A 20,570-nucleotide genomic window follows, 5' to 3' on the forward strand; every position below is an offset into this window, starting at 1 on the left:
ACAGGCACATGATTTACAAGCATGGTACTGAATTCCAATGTAGGACAATGTTAAAGTAGAACATCTAAGTTGTATTATACATTTGTGCCTAAAATCACACTGCTAAATACACTTCGATGCAAATAGAAAGAAGTAATCTAAATACTAAGAGTGCTCTGCAGATTCAGCGTCTCCACTAATTTCAGCAGGGTCTAGAACTATTCAAAAATTCTGAGAAAAATCAAAAGTTTTATTTACAGGGTTAAACTTAGAATAGCTTCAAGGTATATACATAAAATGATTTTGAGCTTAAAGCACTAACAATATAAACCTTATATCAATTAACAGCATACTTTCATTAAAAACAAAGAACATAGCCTGAGAAAGGCATGAAAAAAAATTAGTCCAGTATCTTATTTTAATACACACTGACTAAATCAGAAAAGAGACACCACAAATGGTGTATGAAATTAGATTAGCTCTACATATTGTATTTTAACACTTTGTGCCATTTACTGACAGTACAGGAAGAACAAAGTAGATTACACATCTAGATTACTTAAACCTCAGCAGCTGAATCTCTAGAATTACAGCTCAGGTTCAGTTTGTGGAAGCAAATTCTCCTGAACATACAAGTTTCAAAACAGATAAGTAACTGTGAGCTAATGCTCTATAAATTATAAGGTGGTCCTCAGATTGCCATACAACTGACCATTAATCGATGTCTATGATTAACAGTTTAAATCAAGATTTAAAAAAAAAAATCCACAAAATGCATTCAAAGTCTTCTTTTGCCCAACTAAGACTTCATTTCAACTCCTGTTTCAGTCCTTTGTAATAGTAGGGTCATGTAGCCTTTCTTAATCCCAGATTTTTTCCAAAGAAACCAGGGACACTGTTGAACTACTATGTCCTGATGGATAATTCTCATTTTCTCCTTGTGACAAAAAGGAACTACCAGTGGATTATCTTTACCTGATGGTATTCACTGTGACTTTAAGGACCAAATTTCCACAGATCAGATTGCTGTATATAGCTCAGGTCACTAATACGTGGCGCTGAGTAAGAGGTTGCTTCTTCCATCACTGAGCTGAACGAGTCTAGGCCAAATAATCTCAGCTTCCAAGCACAAAAACCAGTACAGAATTCCTTGGTTTAAAAATAACACATTTTCTACTGAGAGATGACAATATTTCTTTTAATTTTTAAATTGCAGTTTAGATCCTCAGCAGCTGAGTATCTAAACAAACCGCAGTGTTATTCAAAAAAGTACCAGATCCAGCCATAAAACAGACCATTTCACCTACCAGCATAACCACAGCAATGCAGAGCTAAGCATGGGCTAACTCACTCTGCAGTAGAGATGCACCCTAGAATGACCAAGGATTTTAAGACAATGCTTACCAAATTACTCAGTGGTGAACAGTAGGAAAGTGTACATCTGGACATATTATACTGTGATATTCTTTTCAGCTTGAGGGTGTAAGCAAGCTTTATGATGAGATCATAAAGCAATTTTTGTACGAAATTTATGAGATCATTATAACAGTCATTTCCAGAAGCCAGTGACTGGTTTATTAGAAGACAGCCTGTAGCAAAATTGAAAACGAAGATTGCAAAGAAGTTCAAACGCAATACTGGCAATATCCAATATTGAAGCGGAAGGAAAAAAAAAAAAAGGAAGGAAGTCAAATACGAAGGGAAGATTTAAGTATCAAGACTTCTAAATATACCAACAGTGACATTTCAGAAACAGCATCAGGAGAAGCATTGATTTCTATTAATTTTCATTTGCAAAAATTCACCTGTCTTATGAAGATCGGTTAATGCACGCCATAGAGGACTGAAAAATCACTACTGCTACTGCATATTCACAACAGACATCTATTGCTACATCGTGAATAAATGCTAGAAGAGTATGTCCACAGCATATCCAAATTCTTTAAGATCTATCTTATTTCTTGACTTAAAAGCTCCCACTTGCTTCTTACCATAGTCCTTGTCAAACCATTTTAATTGCCTAGACTATTACAAGATTAACCTTAAAACATAATCAAGCAATTGTCCCAAAAGGCACTGTGCAGGACATGGCCACAGCCCACATGCACTGAACTGTTGTGCAGCAACTGAGAGAACCTGAAGTACCTTCTACGGAGGTTCTAGGACATTCAGAGAGATTCAGAAATATGAAATATTTTAAGATTCAGGTTCAAAGGGAATCTTGGACCGTCCTCTCTTTTATATATCCCAGCTTGCTAGTGTATACAACAATGTTCCTAGCGAGGAAAAGCCTTTATATTTGACAATGAACTTATATTTGTGTATTCTGAAAGATATCTTGTCTGAAATCAAGTAAGTCAAAAACAAAAATACAGCTAATTCCTCAGAACCCAGCCAAGATACATTCTGATTATGTTTTTAAATAAAAATAGTTAATTGACTCAATTAATAAAAATAACTGCCTGATATTTTAATTTGGAATTTTCCACGGGCGGATATTAATTTTTTTTTTTTCAGCTGAAGAACTCTGTCAAAGTAGAGAGCTGCTGCAAAGCGAAGTAAAAGCTAACGTACAAAAGTAGTAGGCAGCTGGAAAAAAGCTGGATATAACACCTTATCACAGAATGACTAGGAGACAAATGTAACGTAACTATCCAGAGGGACACAAATCTATTCAGTTGTGACAGATAATTTCTCCTGGTTGTCTGGCCAGTACCTGGGTATGTCCATATGCACGGAGACGTAATTTCACGGATAGTCTGGCAAAGCTAAAAATATTTCTGAGATCTTCTAAATACTTCTGAACTACATAGACGTTTTTAATCCAGGTAGATCAAGTGGTTGATTTATAGTGGCTTAACAGGGACAAGCTGAGATAATATTATCATTATTTATAAAAACATGGTAAATACAAATGAAAGTTACAGAAATGGTGATGAGTTAAAATGGAACTAGCCATGACGGTCAGTATACACTCCATGGATGGTGTTACCCTACTGTGGTTTTCTCTCTCCTCAACCACAATATGCCATTCTTAAAAATTTTGGAAAAATATAAATCACATCTTTCCTCCCATTAATGTCCCCTGCAATTACATGATCAGAATGCTATAATTTAGGTAATTAGACATAATTTTGTAGACTTCCCCCAGAATTTTATTCTGTTGGCTACTTTAACACCTGATTTTCTGTTTTTCCTGTTGATTCTCCATAAATCATCTCTTCTAAACTTACTTCATAAAAATGCACTTATTAAAAGAGTTCTAGAAGAGATGTTAACACAGTAAATTGTTAATTTGAAGCATGCTATGGGAGCTGCACTACAGTCATATAAAAACCAGGCTCAATGCACAGATAACTTTAATAAGCAAGGAACCCCGTAATGTTATCAGAATTTGTGTTCTCTTTTCAACATAGTTTTGGCTACCTGCAAGGTCCTTCCGTACAAAATACCAATTAATAAATTCAAACTGCATTCAACAAACTCACCAATAGAATCAAATTCGTGCATTCCCACCAGACTGTTGAAAGAACACATTCTTGCTTTACAGGTCTCCAACGTCCTTACAAAACCATCGCAAAGGTCACTGTGAACCTGCAGCTTCTCAGTTGCCAGGACAACTGCCTGACAACCAGAAAGTGCACCAAAGGGATTCTTCCATGTATTTGGTACATGGAAATTCTGCATTTCTGGACTTTTATTCCCATTTCAAAATAATATTCTCCTTGCTTGCATAAGTCATAAGTATTCTGCAGAACATAAATTCTTACAGAAACTTCCACGCTTGAAAATTAATGGTGAACATTTTACTCGCTTCAAACTGTTTTCCCAATCATGGTGATTTATCTCTATGAGCAACTGGGAAGTACCTCACGATGTCAAAAAATACAAAGAAAGCCTTTACTAGTGTGCTTTTTTAATCATCTCATATGCTGTCATCACATCATCCGTTTTGTACTGCAGAACCAAATGAGAGCGAATTAGTAGTACTAATGGTTCAAAAGAAACATATTTATAAATTAATAGTGTCCCCTGTTTATTCATCAAATAGAACTGTAAATAACCTCACTGGGAAAAAAAGTAAAATTCAGATGCAAAGTGCGTTATTGAAAAAAAGCAAAACAGGTTTGCTTCTCAGTCAAAGACTTGCCAAGCCAAAATTGCTGTGTACAATACTGGAGACAAATTCGGAGGGAATGAACTAATGCAGAACACAGTTCCATGTAGGAAACATATCAAATACTACATGGCATGTAAAACATGCACCAAAACTACGGAATAAACCAATGAAGTCCTAGGCAACATTTTTATAACCCTTGCTATCTTAGTCTTAAATTATATCTCCTGCAAACCAGGCCAGTAAACTGCAACTGTTCTTATTTCCCTGCTCAAAGCAAGAAGTTTGTATTTTGAACAGGTAAGAACCTTTTGTTCTGTTTTCAAAAGAAAAACAAACAGTAGCTTACTCCAGGTAAGACTCACAGTAAGCACAGTGCAGCTCCTACCCACACAGTTGTTCTTTCATCCTGCTACATTTATTTATTTTTCATTTGGCTCTCTCAGTTATTCTGTTACTTACATGAGCACCTCTAAAAGGCTAAGTACTGGATGTGTTAAGGTAATACTTTGATCCTTTGACCCTTTACTTTTTAATCACAGAACAAACGTAACGTAGCATAATGAAAACTAAATTTTTCACTTATTTTTATGTCACTTACTTACCTTCACATGACTGAAGTCACCAGCTTTGCTGCTTTCTTGTGGATTAACAGGTTTAGCCTCTACTCTTGGTTTGACAACCTGCCGAAAAGGACTGGAAAGTGGAAGTCCGCTGACACTGATTCCATCTAGAAAAACAATAAAATAAATTATTTCCTCTTTAAATATTGTATTTTATTCCAATAAATCTATGTCTGTTTTATTAAAGGGAGAGAAAATACTCAAAAGGAATAAAAACGTCACATGCAGTGACGTTCTTCATGTGGGCAAAGCAACAGGAGTGCAAGGAAAACACATTGTACTACTTTGAAATTTATGCGCCATAAGCCTGGTTTTCCTCACTGTTAGAATTCTTCTGTTAATCTCTATAAATGCTCAAATTAAAAGACATATTTGTTCCACGTGGGTCCACTCCAGAAAATCAATCAGCAGCATCTAGCTGATGAGAAAACAGAAGGGGTGAGTCAGATTAGCACAGCTACAAATGGAGAAGAGAATCATACGGGCTGTTATATGACGATCCTGGAAAACTGAAAACAGAATCAGTTAAACAGTATTTAAATATATATATATTCAGCAACAGCAAAAGAAAGCCTTTCCTCTAATAACATTGCTACATTACATCATGCAGCAGTCTAACCCTTGAACACCAGAGAAAAGGACAGGTCATGAAAACAAGAAAGAATTTTGCATGTGCTAACAGGTTTTTTATTTCTAACTTGTATAAGAAATATAAGATACAAAACAATCCTAAACCAGCTCTTAACATCTCTTTAAAGCCAAGCGATATCAAAGCAAATTTACTTATTAGACTAAGATTTGGGACAATAATACACTAGAACATTCAAGTCAGTTGGCAGAAGGGTTGGAAGTAGATATCTTTAAGGTCCCTTCCAGCCCAAGCCATTCTATGATTCTATGACTTTAGGTTTTTCAGCAACACTTATGATAAATACACTTGATAGCTTTGAAATCCACTCTTTTCAATGGCAATAAGAAATTTTACCTGAAGAAAAATACTCTTCAAACTGATGAATTAATTTCATCAGTTACATATTTAGAACAAAAGGTGAAGGTGACCAGTGCACACATTCGCACACAAAACCATGAGAACAACCAAACACGAAATATCTCATAGCACTCGTCTTATCTTCCATTTTTATATAAGACCCAAGGCTTCCTTTCTTTGTTAAAAGACTAGATAATACCTAAAACATGCACTAGACATGCAACTAATGCCTTTTTTAAGGTATTTTGTCTCCTAAAGACAATTTTATTTTCATTTTCTTTGAAAAATGTCATGACAAAAGTTAGTTTAAACCATTTCTAGGGGGAAGTGGAATGTTTTTTAATCTCTAAATTGCACCTCAGGGCAAAAGGAGGTAAGACATCAAAGAGAACATTGATTCTGCTTCAGGCTAAAAGGAAAGTCTAAGGTAATCACCACTGTGTTCAAACTTTTGTTTCTAGTTTGTGGCACTGTGGCATTGCCTATAACAGGGTCCGGCACAAGGCACTGCATTATACTTTAAATGGCTCACCCCTCCACAACTTTGACTATACAAAGACACTTCTCTGCCAGAGGACAAAAATAATTAACGTTCTGCTGCTAGCCAGTTGTTTTAGATTATTTAGCTTTTTCAGGTGTCTGACCAGGCAGCAAAGTTGGCTACTTATTTCACAAAGTGCTCCTTTGCAATGCATTCAACACTCATCACAGAATGGGGAAATTCTTTCACGAGTACTGGTAGGTTGCTGAACTTGGTGACTACAGACGAAAAAAAGGAAACTGAAAATTTTAAAGCAATTCACCAGAAGTTTTAAATTACTTCGTATTTATATTTTATGAGTTTTCATAGTGGAAATACATTTTATTTTCTCTCATGAAGTTTAGAGATTTAAAGATGCTACATCCTCCACATTCATAATGTCAAGCAGCTTGAGCAGCCTTTCACTATAAAAAGAACAATTGTCTTGCTACTCGGTCCAGAAATCTTTCTAATTTCTGGAATTCACATTGAACATTTCCATGGTAACAGCACATGACCAACACTTTTTCCATGGTAACTGCAAAAAAGCAGCTTGCTTTTCCAACATCGCAGTCATTTCTGTCATAACAGAGCAAAATCTCTTACCAGCATTTCCTCTCTCCTCTCAAATGTTAAGTAAATTGTCAATTTAACTTCATTAGCCACTTTCGCAGTACGCTGAGCAGACGAATCCCACACAATCTTATAATTGAATGAGGGAAAGTTTACTAAGGTGGTTAAACTTCTCGATTTACAAGCCAGCGACTGAAGCACCCAGAGAACGAGCCGCCGCAGGGCAGTTTCCCTCCTGTTCAAATCCACAGCCCCATGGCAATGCAGCAACGTACTGTGATCACTGGCCTGATCCAGGTGACAAAAACACGAAGACTTTTAAACAGGTACATCACAACCATGGGAGCTGCAAACTCTGTTGCAAGGAAACTCTTAAATAGGCTTACCACTGAAGCCAGGACACTACTGTTGGTATTCCAAGGCTGTCTGTAGGTAACTGCTAATACAATGTGACGTGAAACATGAGCCAGAGCAAGATTTTTGGTTAAAGTGCTTCTCCTCTGCAGAAGAAATACTTGAAATCCAATAGCAGCACAAACCCACTTTCTGCTGTTTTCTAAATATACATGAAAGGTACTTAATAACATACGGGGTGTCTGTACGCAGGTGTTGGAAGGGCCTCTGTGGGCAGGGCCCAGCTGAGCCCAGCACCAAGCTGGCAGCACCTCGGGGAAAACAGATTTCCGAAAGGGCAGAGCGGGCACAGGCCGAGGAGGAGGCCCAGGGCGAGGGAGAAGCAGCAGAGGGCCCAGGCCCCAGGAGGAGGAGGGCAGGAGGGGCTCCAGGCCCACAGGCAGCAGGGATTCCCCGGCAGCCCTGCAGAGCCCCCGCTGGAGCAGATCTCCACCCTGCAGCCCGGGGAGGGCCCACGCCGCAGCAGGGGGACATTTCCTGAGGGAGCTGCGGCCGTGGGGAGCCCCCGCGGGAGCAGGGTGTTCCTGAAGGGCTGCAGCCTGGGAAAGGGGGAGAAGGTGGTGTTTTCATTTTTTGCACTCACCAACCAAATCTATTTGAAGTGACAATAAGTTAAATTAATTTTCCTGAGGTCAAGTCTGTTTTGCCCGTTCTGGTAATTAGTAAGTGATCTCCCTATCTTTATCGCAACCCAGAAGCTTTTTCATCCTATTTTTGTCCCCCATCCTGCTGAGGGAAGACAGCAAACAAGTAGCTGGGTGGATATTTGGCCCTTAGACAAAGTTAACCCACCAGAGATTAAAAACTATAAAAACACAGAGTAACAACTTTCTAACATGTGTGCTTTGGCAGTATGAAATTATAACCCAAGAGGCTCTGTCAGAATTCTTGAAAAGTATTGAACTTGAAACATAAGACATGAAAATTAAATGTCCTCTGAACCCAGGTATTTATTTTGTCTATCAATTGTCTTGATAGAAATTTCAGTACGAAAAGCCTCTCCTAAAAATATTGTAACAGTTTCAGAGTACTCTCAGCACAAAGAAAAAAGACTGAAGTAGTTCATGACAGGGTAGAGAAAGAATGCTTGCCAAACACGAACGTGCATTTTTTTTCTTAGAGAAAAAAAAAAAGAACAAATGATCTTGTATTCTGCTGGAAGTGAAAATTCTGCAGAACTCTAGGAACTTGCTGTCTCCGGCTCTTGCAACGATGGCCTGCTTTTGGCTGGAATGGAGTTAACTCTCTTCAGAGTAGCTCCTGTGGTGCTATGTTTTGGATTTGTGACGAAAACGGTGTTGACAACACATGGATGGTTTAGTTGGTCCTGAGCAGTGCTCACGCACACGAGGTGTTTTCTGTTTTTCGCCCTGCCGGCAAGGAGGCTGGGGGTGCGCAAGGGGACACGACCATGACAGGCAACCCCAAATGACCGAAGGGATATTTCATACCGTACGGCATCGTGCTCAACAATAACAGCTCTTTGGGGGCAGGGGGACGATTGGTTGTCTATGGAGGTGAAACCACAACAAATAGGGCAATAAGTCAAGAGCAGACGAGTACTTATTCCTTCCCTCTCTCAAAAATATGCTTAAAACTAAGCATAAGACAACAAAAAAACTAAGCAAGACAACAGTTTGCAGTGCGCCAGGTGATGCCAGAGCAGAGACGACACGTAGCAGAGTGAGCTCCACTACATTTGAAGAGTTTATTACTAATAATTGACAACAGAAAATGTAGTATAAGTAAGGATACATTCCTGAGGTTGATGAACTAGTACTAAAAAGTTAAACCCAGACAAAGGAAGCAAGTGAAGTGTAAAAAAAAAAAAAAAAGTAGTCAAAGACTAGAGATTATTTATGCACACTACATTAGATGCCAAATTAAAGAGCCTCAGCGAGGAAACAGCACAACAGGAAACTTAATAAGATGATGGCTTAAATAGCCTGTAAGTCCCAATAATAAATTTATTACTGTTTGCCTCATGTCTGTCTTACTATTTACTTTGTAAAGATTTGAGGCCTAAAATACTTCTTCCTACGTGTTCCTGTAGAAGCCTGTACAACTGATCCAGGCTAAAGTCCTATGGCGCTTATATATTGTTAAAAATAATTTTAAAAAATAAATCCTTATCAGTCAAATTATCACACAAGACAGGTTAAAAGACATTTGGAAGAGAAAAAGGCACCTTCTGTAAGCACTAAAGTTGAAATTCAAAAAGAAATCTGTAAGAAAAATTCTCAAAAAAATTAAGAACTTTTTTTAAAGTAACATGGTGATTAATTTATGGAGGACGGAAGAGTTTGTAGGCAAAGAAAAAAACCTCAGTGCAACTAAAATGAAAACTGATATCTTCAAACTGTAAAGACAAAAAAGTTAGAAATGAAATAAATGAGAAAATATTCTGAATGATATAATGCATTAAAGGCAACCAAAGGTACTAACACAAAGGATCCTACTGAAGTATCTGAGGACTTCCATCATCACCAGAAATATCGTCCTAATAGAATTCTCCAGGCTATGTTGTTTTGCAGACTTGTCAAGAATCCACTTAAACTCATAACCAGGTATCTTTCTAACAAAGAAATATGTTGTCTATAAGCTATATAAGCATAGGAATGTTAAATGAATAAAACCTAGCTTTGAAATTGTAGTATTTTATTTAAGCAGAAAACCAACAAAGTAATTATGAAATAGATTTACAATGGTCTTGTATACCAATATTAAAACCATTCAAGATCCCTGCCGTTAGAAATAAGCTATTATTTGTCTGCAATTCTTCCTCCCCCAGAGAAGCGAAGGAGAGACTTAAGGCATAGTTTTGCTTCTCTTAGCATCTAGTTACTTAGTTCCTTCGATGAGTTTATGAATTTAAATATTCTCGCATCTGTCTTTAGGCTCCCTATAAACAGAACGAACGAACACTAACATTTCTACATAATGAAGCACTCATTGCAGTTTAATTAATTTACCTTGCAAAACAGTATCCCCATTTGATAGAAGCTTTTTTTAAAGCCTCTTTCCCACTAACAAGTTACCAATTATAAAACAATCAAAAAAGAGCAGCTATTGTTCTTTTCCTGTTTAGCATCAGGGAAAAAAATGGATTTCAGAAATTACGCTATAATGACTTGGAAGAATTAATTATCCTCATGATGTGAGCATCCTGTTGACCTCTTTCATTTAACAGCAGGGAGAGGCCTTACTGCTGAAGCTCCTTAGGCCAGGCTGTACCAAGCAATGCTGTGCTTCCTCCTGTCTTACTCTACGATTCTAACAACCTTAGAATCAAATTAAATAGAGATGCTAGATTTCTTGACCAGAGAACCAAGAATGTACATAGAAGGACCCTTGAAACACCCAGCTCAGGGACAAAACTTCATTAGTATTTGCAGCAAACAGGATTCTTACAGAGAACCCTTAAATCTTGGGCAAGTACCTTCAAGACATAAGCCTGGACTTCTTAATCTTCATTAACAAACCCAAGTGTCTCTAGAACATCTGCCCAGCTGTTCAAAGTGTTTGCAAAGTAATTATTTCCAAAGATAGTAAGCCAAGACAATCCAGATTGTGACAAGAACCGTAAATGTCATGTTTTAATGGGATGCACATTCGTCTGCATTATAATCTTGTGTGTTATTAGGCTGTATTTGCACAAACCCAGCTTTCTGAGTGGAAGCCTATGCAACACAGAGAGAATGGCGTGTTCCTGACGTAACAGCTAGGATCTTATAAAACTTGGTGACTGGCCAATGAATGTCAAATCAAATTCAGTATAAATATACGGAAAACAAAAACAAAAAAAACAATCCTAACCTTAAGTGTGAAGATTATTTTACAGAAGCAAGATCGTGGAGCTGATTCACAGATTCATGAGCCCACCAATTCAACATTGAGCAAAATTTTAAAAAAATTAAGTCGTGCATTACTGCATTATTATAAGGCAAGTAATAGAAAACAAAGTAAGGAGCATCATTAGGTCAGTACAGAAGCGCAGAGATCACCTTTCAAGTAGTGTACAGAGACTACCCCATGGATATAGAGCTGACAGTGTTCAAAAGGGACAACAAGACCGAGAAACAGACGACACTCTTTCCACAACAAGGACAGCTAAGCCAGATAGAAATCTTCAGATTGTGAAAGAGACCACTGTGAAAATAACACTGGGAGAATGTGTAACATCACGAGTGTCGGTACGATGTTTAGAAGATGGATTGTTAGCTGTTTGTTGCAATATAGACACTAGGTAATATCAGAAGGATACCAGGAGGTTGAAAGCTGATAAAAGTAATTTAACTGTGAATCTTCTTGGCACAGCATGTTGTACCAGCCTGGCAGAGAGTGCAAAGAATTTTATGACAAAGAAACCCACCGAGAATGAGTAACAGTGCCTAAAAACAGAGAAACTGTTACCAGACTCTGGAAGTACCAGAGCTAAGAAGTCAGCATGCAAACATCTAAAGGAAAGGAGCATGTATGTTCAAAATTTTCCCTATATTCTCCCACAGCCATCTGCTCTTAGCCACTATCACAGACAGGATATTGGACTAGACGGTCATTGATCTGATCCTGTACAGCATCTCATGTGTTTTTGCTTCCTTTAATCTAGAAGAACATCTAACATTTTTCTTTACCAGACAGTATACCATCAACACACAAGAATTAGATCAGCAATTCTGATTGATAACTTAGTTTACTTTCCAATTGGATAAGTGTATCATCGCAAACATCTGCAATTTATCCTTTCTGTCCTATGTTCAGATTACAAACAAAAGGAAACAATTTCAGCAGCAAATGAAAACAGATCAAAGTAACAGATGCCCTGCTAAGGACATTACTTTTAAAAGACAGAAGTATTTTGATCATCATTGCAAATCTGGTCCCCAAAAGAAAAAGGTACCATAGCTACTATATGATTAAAAGCCACGTCAGAGTTGCCATTGACTTTCTTAGCTCTCGATTGTTCTTTATATCAGGATGCTACCTGGTTCTTTAAAAATTACAGTATTCGTTCAGAATATGAATATATATATATATTCGTTCAAGAAATGCAGAAAAAATACAGTAGCAAGTTAAAATGTCAATGTACTTCGCATGTCTAATAATACTTTTAATGGACACAAGGTACACATCCCCCAAAGATACCAGAGCCCTAAGCAAATACCAATGGATCTTGCTCCTTTATCATTGCTGAATGAGAAAACATTGAATTCCTTCCAGGCTACAGGTGAAGAAGCTGTAGACAGAAATAACAAAGTAATAATGTTGTTCCAATATTTTTTTCATATCTGGTCACATAAAAGTTAGATACTTTTTTTTTTTCCTAAAAAAAAAGACGCCCAAATCCACTGTTCCACAACTGTTTGATGTCAGTAACAAGAAGAAAGCATGTTACCCTCTCCTTCTACAGTATATTTTATTTGTACATTATTTCACCTAAAAAACTGCTGGGAACATGTAGCTTTGCAGCGCCTTTAAAGATTTTGGAGATCGGGTCAATGGCAGATTTTTCTTTTTCTGAGAGTTACAAAAATAATGAGAAATAACAGAACTGGCACTAAAGAGCATAACGTCTACTTTTTAAGATACTGACTTTCAGAATTATTTTTCAAATTATATTGATTACATTGATCAAGTTGCTTCTCATCTCCATGACTCAGATTTCTTTCCTATTAATGTCAGCTAGAAGGACAAATACAAATAAAACCGAAGTTTCTGAAGTTCAGTTAAAATTTTGAATGAACTGGCCTATACCATTTTCTTCACCATTTCAAAAGCCTTAGCATAAAAATAATTAAAAAACTGAGTCGTACAAAGTAAATCTTATTGTTACTGCACAAAACCCATAGTGTTGATAAGTCCTAATTTTTTGTGTGTTTTTTGTTGTTTTGTTTTGTTTTTTAACTTATGCATTTTACACCAGGGAATTTTAAAAGGAAAGAAGTCTTTTAAACTTTATTAACACAATAAAATGTCTGTCTAAATGCATCTGCAAGGTAACTCAGAATTCAGTCCCTTTTGCCTTCACAGAATCACGGAATCATCTGGGTTGGAAGAGACCTCCAAGATCACCCAGTCCAACCTCTGACCTAACACTAACAAGTCCTCCACCAGACCATATCACTAAGCTCTAAATCTAAATGGCTTTTAAAGACCTCCAGGGACGGTGACTCAACCACCTCCCTGGGCAGCCCATCCCAATGCCTAACAACCCTTTCGGTAAAGAAGTTGTTCCTACTATCCAACCTAAACCTCCCCTGGCGCAACTTTAGCCCATTCCCCCTCGTCCTGTCACCAGGCACGTGGGAGAATAGACCAATCCCCACCACCCTTCAGCCTCAAGTAAGCTATACATACCTTCTTGTTCTTTTTTTTCTATTTTGAAAATATTTGTATTTTAATTACACCAATAATGCACACCTGCAAGTGAATCCCGGGAAAGAGTCCAAATAATAATTATGATATGGTTATCTTTAAAATACAGGAATATCTTGTGTTGGCAAGTTAATTCAATTAGTGTAAATATATCAGGCAATTGAAAAAATACAGAGAATAGCAATTACTCCAGTAAGACTTTGTGTTCATCATAAAGAGGAAATCCTTATTACAAGTATCTGGTACTTGTAATTGTGGATAATTCTAATACAAGCAAACATTGTTTTGTGGTTTTTTTTTGTTTTTGTTTGTTTTCGATTCAAAAGAAGCTATGAGTTTAAGCAGACTTTCTCTAAAATATAAATATTAAAGGGATTATGCCCTACATTATAGTACGTCACTTCTGGCAAAGCTGCAGTCAGCCATTATAAACAATTCCACAAGCTCAGATAAAGAAATAATCAACTTGATGATCATTTCTCTCTAAAGCCTGATGTTTCCAAACTCCATTTTTCTTTATTTTCTTAAGGTAAGGATACAAAGAGACATCAAGAACAATCCCTGTCAAGAAAGATTTAAAAAGACAGCAAGATAATGTCTCACGATGAGAAAAGTTTGGTCAAACTGTCACTGATTGCCACAAAAATTCAGTCTTGAATCCATACACCTCACTAAAGAGTTGCCTTTGCATTACAAGACACAAATATGAAAACATGTAGCCTCATCACATACAGTATGATAAAAAGAACAGCACGACAACTGGGTAAGTGCTTCTCAGAAGTTCACAGAATCCTTTTAAGCAAGAAGAAATTAAGAACTCACCGTCATTGAGATCTTGCAGAAGGTTTTCTTGGCATGAAAAGTCCAGCTTCACTTTGATGTTTACAGTAAAAGTTGCAATCTTCCCAGGTTTTAGAGGAAACTGGGAGAGAGTATCTTCTAGCTTCCAACTCAAGAAGTCGCCATACAGCTTCTCTGTATTAAAAAAGAAGCCAATATTTCCTTAGCATAACCACCGTACTAAGAACGTTTTATTTTATAACTGTTGTACAGAGTATTAACTGATTTGCCATCTTCTGTTTAAATTCTAAAATATTTAGAATTAAGGCATCAAAAGTGAATATAACACTAGAAAGACATCAGAGAGATTACTGAGATTGGCCTGAAAGCATGTAGATCACAGAGCTGAAAATAAAAACTTAGGTGAAGAACAATAACAAGAAAAAATATATAGATTGGACAATAGGCAGTATTAAATATACAATTTGAATACTCAAGAACACATCAAAATATTGCACCAAAATAAACCAGTTACCATTCTGAAGAACCCGTGACATCATTATACAATTACTTAACAAGCAATAGAGAAGACTAGGAAGATCACTGGCTTTCAGTTATTTATAAAAAAAAGTCCTTTCTCAAAACTGAAAAACATAAAGTACACAAGACCTAAACCTTAAGGATGCTGCCAGGCAGGCACAGCCTGCCTTAAAACATATGTATCTGAGAAATGATTTACCAATGGTCTACATGAGATACAGCATATGTCATTATTAGCTCCTCTGTCCTAGGCCTGAAGTGCCAGAAGGGATAATACAAGGAAAAAATATATTATTTATTGCTTATCAATAGATTGAGGTCCATTAACCAGTTCTGCAGCCTCCTTAGTGCTCCAGTAACATCCAAAGATCCATTTTGAATGAAAGAAGAGCAGAAGTCAAATCCACTTCGGAAAGAGGGGTGAGTAAAGTTGTGCCATTTCAAGCTCCACGGTATGCCAAAAAATAGTCATGGACTTTTAAGTGCCTTCAGCAAAAGCAATGCATGCTATTCTATGAAGTTTGTGTAGGGGATTTTTTTTTTTATTATTTTTTTAAGAATGACAGAAAAGGCTCCTAAATACTGGAACGGTACAATAACACAGTTGCAGGTTGAGATTGCCTTTGCATCACCTGTTTTTCCTTCCTCTTTCCTTCTCTAATTAAACAATATCCCAAGCCAAGAGTTTCCCGGTTTGCCCCTGCAATTCTCTCCCCCATCCTGTAGCAGCAGCAGGAGGGAGCAGGTGAGTGACTGGGTGGGGGCTCAGCTGCCAGCGGAGATCAACCCACCGCGTCCAAAACCTCATTGACATTTGCAAGACCATGCAATGACAAGCACTGCAAAAAAAAAGCCTATTAATACATGAATATGATGGTTCGATTGGGAGCATCCTAAAGAGGTATTTATCAATTCGTAGCAACGCGTACCATTGCAACGTACGCTGAAGAATTCTTCTAAAGGCTCATTTAAAAACAACTGGAGTGCTGCTTTGGGTAACACGGGGACCACAGAAAGGCACAGAGCTCACCTCTGCTTCATACCAGCTTACTATATCTAACAGCACATTAGGGTGTCAGCACTTCAGAGCCTCTCCAAAACCATCCTCTAAGACTCATCTTCAAGAAACCAGGGTGGGAAAAGGCCGCCTCAATAAGCTACAGCCTAGCATTAAGGATCTAGCAAGAAAAGTAATTACAATTCCAGTCAAAAGATTATTAATTTGTCCGGAAATAACTGCATCTAGAAGAAAAATATTTTCCATTAACGGCAACTTCAATAGTTGGTTTGCTTGAGATAATGATCTTCTCTCTTTCCACATCAAATCCATATTATAGACTACTCTATAAGAACAACAAGGTAAAAAATAAAAAATTCTGCTAATAATTGTTTCCTTAAAGTCACCTCCACCTCATCTAATGATTTAGTTGTAACCATACCATCGTTCTGATTTTATTTTCAAGAAGTTTAACAAGTAGAGCGACCTCTATCCCCCTTTTCAAAGAAGTAAAACCATCATGTGCTACAGGGATGTTTTTCCCCTATGTAAGCAAAGCAGAATGACGTATCCCAAGCACTTCGGTGTATCTCTAGTGTAATGAACAAATTGTTTCCAAAATGTATTTTCATTAAGGAGGAGATTTATCTGAAGATATTAGACTGAAAAGACTTTCCGAGTGAGAACAGCCCCTGCAGGTATTAAGGTACCCAACAGATCCTCTCTAATTTAACATTTGTAATTATAAGACAAAGTCTGAATGCTCGAGCTGAAAGTTTAACTGCAGAGAAAAATCAAGTTAATACTTAGATATCATTGTTTATAGTTCAATATTGTTTTCTTTACCTTGTTTAGCAGTCACTATTACAATGAATTATACTATTGCATGGGGATTCAGACCTTTCAGCTGAGTAGTAAAGATTCTTGGTGTGGGGCATGCATTCAGTTGTTTCTAGAGTCCAAAATGTGCCTTTAACAAACAACTGAATTTGCAAGCAACTTCTAGTAGAGAGGATAAATTAATGACGTGTTTTACCTTTTAACTAGAGACTAAATCACTAAAATCATAAAAAATATCATAAAACAGTTCACCCACAATCTAATTTTGGGTTCACTCTAAGTTCTTTTGATTTGAAGATCTGTAGAAGCAATTCCATGTTAGCACTTTACACAAACTCCATACAACTGTAAGTCTTTCGAGATTCAATTCTTTCCAAACTTAAGCCCCCAGGCAATTCTGTTTTTTTGCCATAACTCTTTTCAGACAAACATGTCTATAAAATTCCTTACTGAAATGATTTAACTTTGGGTGGAGGCATCTACATTTGAGTGGATATTAAAGCCATTGCGAGGAGTCATAATCTATCTGCTTTTACCTTACAACCACCACAAGTTCACAGTGCTATATTTAAAAAACCCTGTATCAGGATTGCTAATATTTCTATCAAAATAATTTGCTTATAACCAGTTAACAAAACCATAAAATGCCAATCCACAGAGGCAGGCAGTACAGGAGGCTTCAAAATGTGATTAGACAACTTAATGGACAAGTCCATAATGGGCTACTAAAAAAAGGATCATCTCTGATGTTCCTTGGGATGTAGGGCAACTAAGGATACTGAGCAAGCACAACAGAAACACAACCATGGCCAGACTTGCATGCTCTCTCTCTAAGCAGCATCTCCTAAAGTCCTGTGAATTCTTGGCTAGCTGGACCATCAGCCCTACTAGGGCGTTTCTTAAATTCTTACGCCTTTGTCTGTCTTTCCGTGGTAGAAGGAGGTGGGTGGGGGCACTGAACCCTACTAACTGTACCCTTAGGATCTGCAGACAGCCTTGAAATTGCAAGTAACTTAAAGCATCAAAGTGTACGTGGAATTGTGGAGAACAGTTGTGGATTCCTGACAAACACTCATTAAAAAAAAAAAAAGGCAGAATAAAAATATATAGTTCAGCCCGGAGGTCCATTGAGTCCCTAACTACATCACAGACAATTTAATTAAAATACTTGCAACAGACGAAGAAAAGGTTTAAAGGACAAAAAGGAAAAACAAAGTACAAAGAAAAAAACTAACAGACTAGAGCTGAAAGGTGAAGTCTGGGTAAAGCACAACCAAAACAACTGCTGCTCCTCAAGCTGAGCTGCTGAGAGGAAATGGAAATGCAAAAGCATTTACCGGCTAGCACAGAAGAGTCAGACAAGCGCTCCATACCTCTGATACGAATTCAGGGTGCACAAAGGTACACTGAATACAAGCAGGATCGGACACCTGAAGATAAAAATCTTTGTTTCAAGGCAACAAAACTCTTCAGACTTTTATGGTAATCTGCACCTCTGCTTCTTGATGCCTCACCAGTTGAGGGATATATCCCCATCAGAATACACAGGACCCCAAAGCAACTAGCAGTTCGAAATGCATTGACATTGGCATTCGTACACATTAACCTGAAATTCTAGTAAAAATTGAAGTTGTGTATTTACCACTGCAGAGTAACCAGCATCAGTTGCTGTTTTTTATGAAAATGTGGAACTGTGGAGTGTTTAAATTAGAATTACAGGGTTAAAAATACTAATAGTTCATGCACTCATAGGCAGAGAACCAACACTGTTAATTAATTTTCCTTTAAGACTGGAGGAAAACATCTCCTTTCAAACTGAGGAGATAGTAATAGAATATTTTGAACTCGGACCTAGCAGACAGAAATAGATTTGCAGGAGTTGCTATATTCTTTACAATGCAAATGTATCTTGCAGAGCTTCTTCCGAGCTATTAACAAGTATCCTTAAAAGGTGACGAAACTTGCTGTAAAATCATGAACCATTTGACATTCATCCTATGAGTGGAGAAAAAGAGTTATTAGTAAGAATCATACAAAGTCCTGAATATCTGTGTCAGCTAGTGCGGGCAGAAAGGAAGAGACCTGAGCTGAGAAATCCTGATAGTAAAACCCTGGCAGATATGAGTGGGGCTGGACTACCAACACTCATTCTCCTTCCCTGGCAATGACGTTTGCACTAACTGGTGGAAAGCCTGTGTCCATTCACAGCTCTCCAAGGACCATAGCCCAACTCTAGATCCAAAAAACTTTGCAGTTTTGGTTGGGAAAAGGTAAATAGATCTATTCTAGGATACTCACAGTTCTTAAAACCTGATCCTCGGAGTAGATTTCTCATTTGTGGTCTAGCACGGTTAAACACCTGAGACCACAAGCAGATGCTTTCAAAGACAGTGAAAAGAATAGAGCCAGACAGGTAAATTTATTTCTCTATGTTTAAATTCCAGAGGTCAATCACTTCTAAGAAAGACCAATGAGGATTTGTTGCTTCATCATCCAGGTTCATTCGGTGCGTGCAGCCGGTGCTCACTACTACAGCCTACGATTCTTGTAAGAACGGCTGGCACGCTCCTCTCAATGCTTCAAGCCTCAAAAACACATCAAGGTCACATTTACCCCTGCTTGGACTAAATAGTTGAGTTATCAAAGCTTTCAGAGTGAACCCCCCTAACTCAGACACAACGTAGGCTCTGACAAGAGCTGGCTGGAGATGGAGGATGGAAAGGCAACCCCTCGCACGTCATCATTCTAAAAAAGTATCGGACCATCTGACATGGTGAGGGACAACGTGAGGTGACACACGGTTGACCTTGATGGGATGCGTGTGATGTCCAACTTAGAGATACCACAGCCTGGTAGACGAGACTGGTACAATGAGACATTAAAAGAAATGACAGACACGTTCGTTGTGGCGGTATGACAAGTCCCTCTTGCTGATTTGCCTCAGGATCTGTTCCAGAACGCGTGGCTGCTAAAGGACTCGAAAACCCTATGATGACCTTTATGAACTGCACAGGGAGAGCTGTAACTTCTTCTCATTTAATCCAAGGGCTAGAGAGGGGAAGTCAAAGAGATGCAGCTGAAAGAAACGGAGGAAATCAGAAGGAAGCAAGTTTGAAAATATGATCCCCAGAGCTCCTCATTACTAAGACACCATTAGAAATAATGCCAGAGAAGAGGGCTTCCCCAGGAAAAGTGACCAGCTGCAGCAGACAAGGAAAAGGAGGTCTGGTTGTTGCACTGCAACAGCTAATTCCGTCCTGTCTACTGCACCAAAAAATGAGAATGGCGGCTCTTTACAGCAGTGATCATTTTTATAAAAGTTGTGGCCCTAGAAACAGAAGGTAAGGAAACAGGGTAAAAACTCACAGCTGAACGCATCAACTTTTCCCCTTTTCACCTCAGTTTTTAACAAACGTTCTAACAGTGATGTTATGAAGGTTTTAATGTTGACAAGTCTATTTTTTTTTAATTTTGACCTATTTTAACCACGTAATGTTATATACCGAGAGTCTGCTCAACACCTTTGATTCAGAGGCCCATATATTCCAACAATGAGTACATTTCAGTACAACTCCATCATATAATACACGTGCTGCACTTGGTCTTTCCAAAACATACAAAGAGCACCTAGCACAGTGGGAGCACCTTGGAATTACTGAAATGAGAACAGTAAGTCCTCTCACTTCAGCTTTTAAAATTATTCTTGGTAACAAGGCTCTGATAGAAAATCTATTCTTAGATGATTGGCAACTCCTCTTCTCTCAGATTACAGAGAAAAAGATATTCTATTGAAAAAAAAAAAATTACGAACCTGAATACTGAAA

At 37.8% G+C, this 20,570-nt stretch overlaps 1 protein-coding gene across 6 annotated transcripts in view; it reads right to left on the reverse strand.

The window, feature by feature from the left end:
* The window catches only part of TRAPPC9 (trafficking protein particle complex subunit 9), a 468,771-nt gene that overhangs the window by 379,103 nt on the left and 69,098 nt on the right, over positions 1 to 20,570 (reverse strand). For all 6 annotated transcript variants that reach the window (XM_048049625.2, XM_048049614.2, XM_013193341.3 and 3 more), the window contains 2 exons: positions 14,412 to 14,564; positions 4,702 to 4,826 (listed from right to left, as the gene is read on the reverse strand). In XM_048049625.2, the coding sequence (XP_047905582.1) occupies positions 4,702 to 4,826; positions 14,412 to 14,564 (278 nt within the window). The remainder of the gene's footprint in view (positions 1 to 4,701; positions 4,827 to 14,411; positions 14,565 to 20,570) is intronic.

The sequence above is a fragment of the Anser cygnoides genome, chromosome 2 (assembly GCF_040182565.1).
Source record: "Anser cygnoides isolate HZ-2024a breed goose chromosome 2, Taihu_goose_T2T_genome, whole genome shotgun sequence".
Lineage (NCBI taxonomy): Eukaryota > Metazoa > Chordata > Aves > Anseriformes > Anatidae > Anser > Anser cygnoides.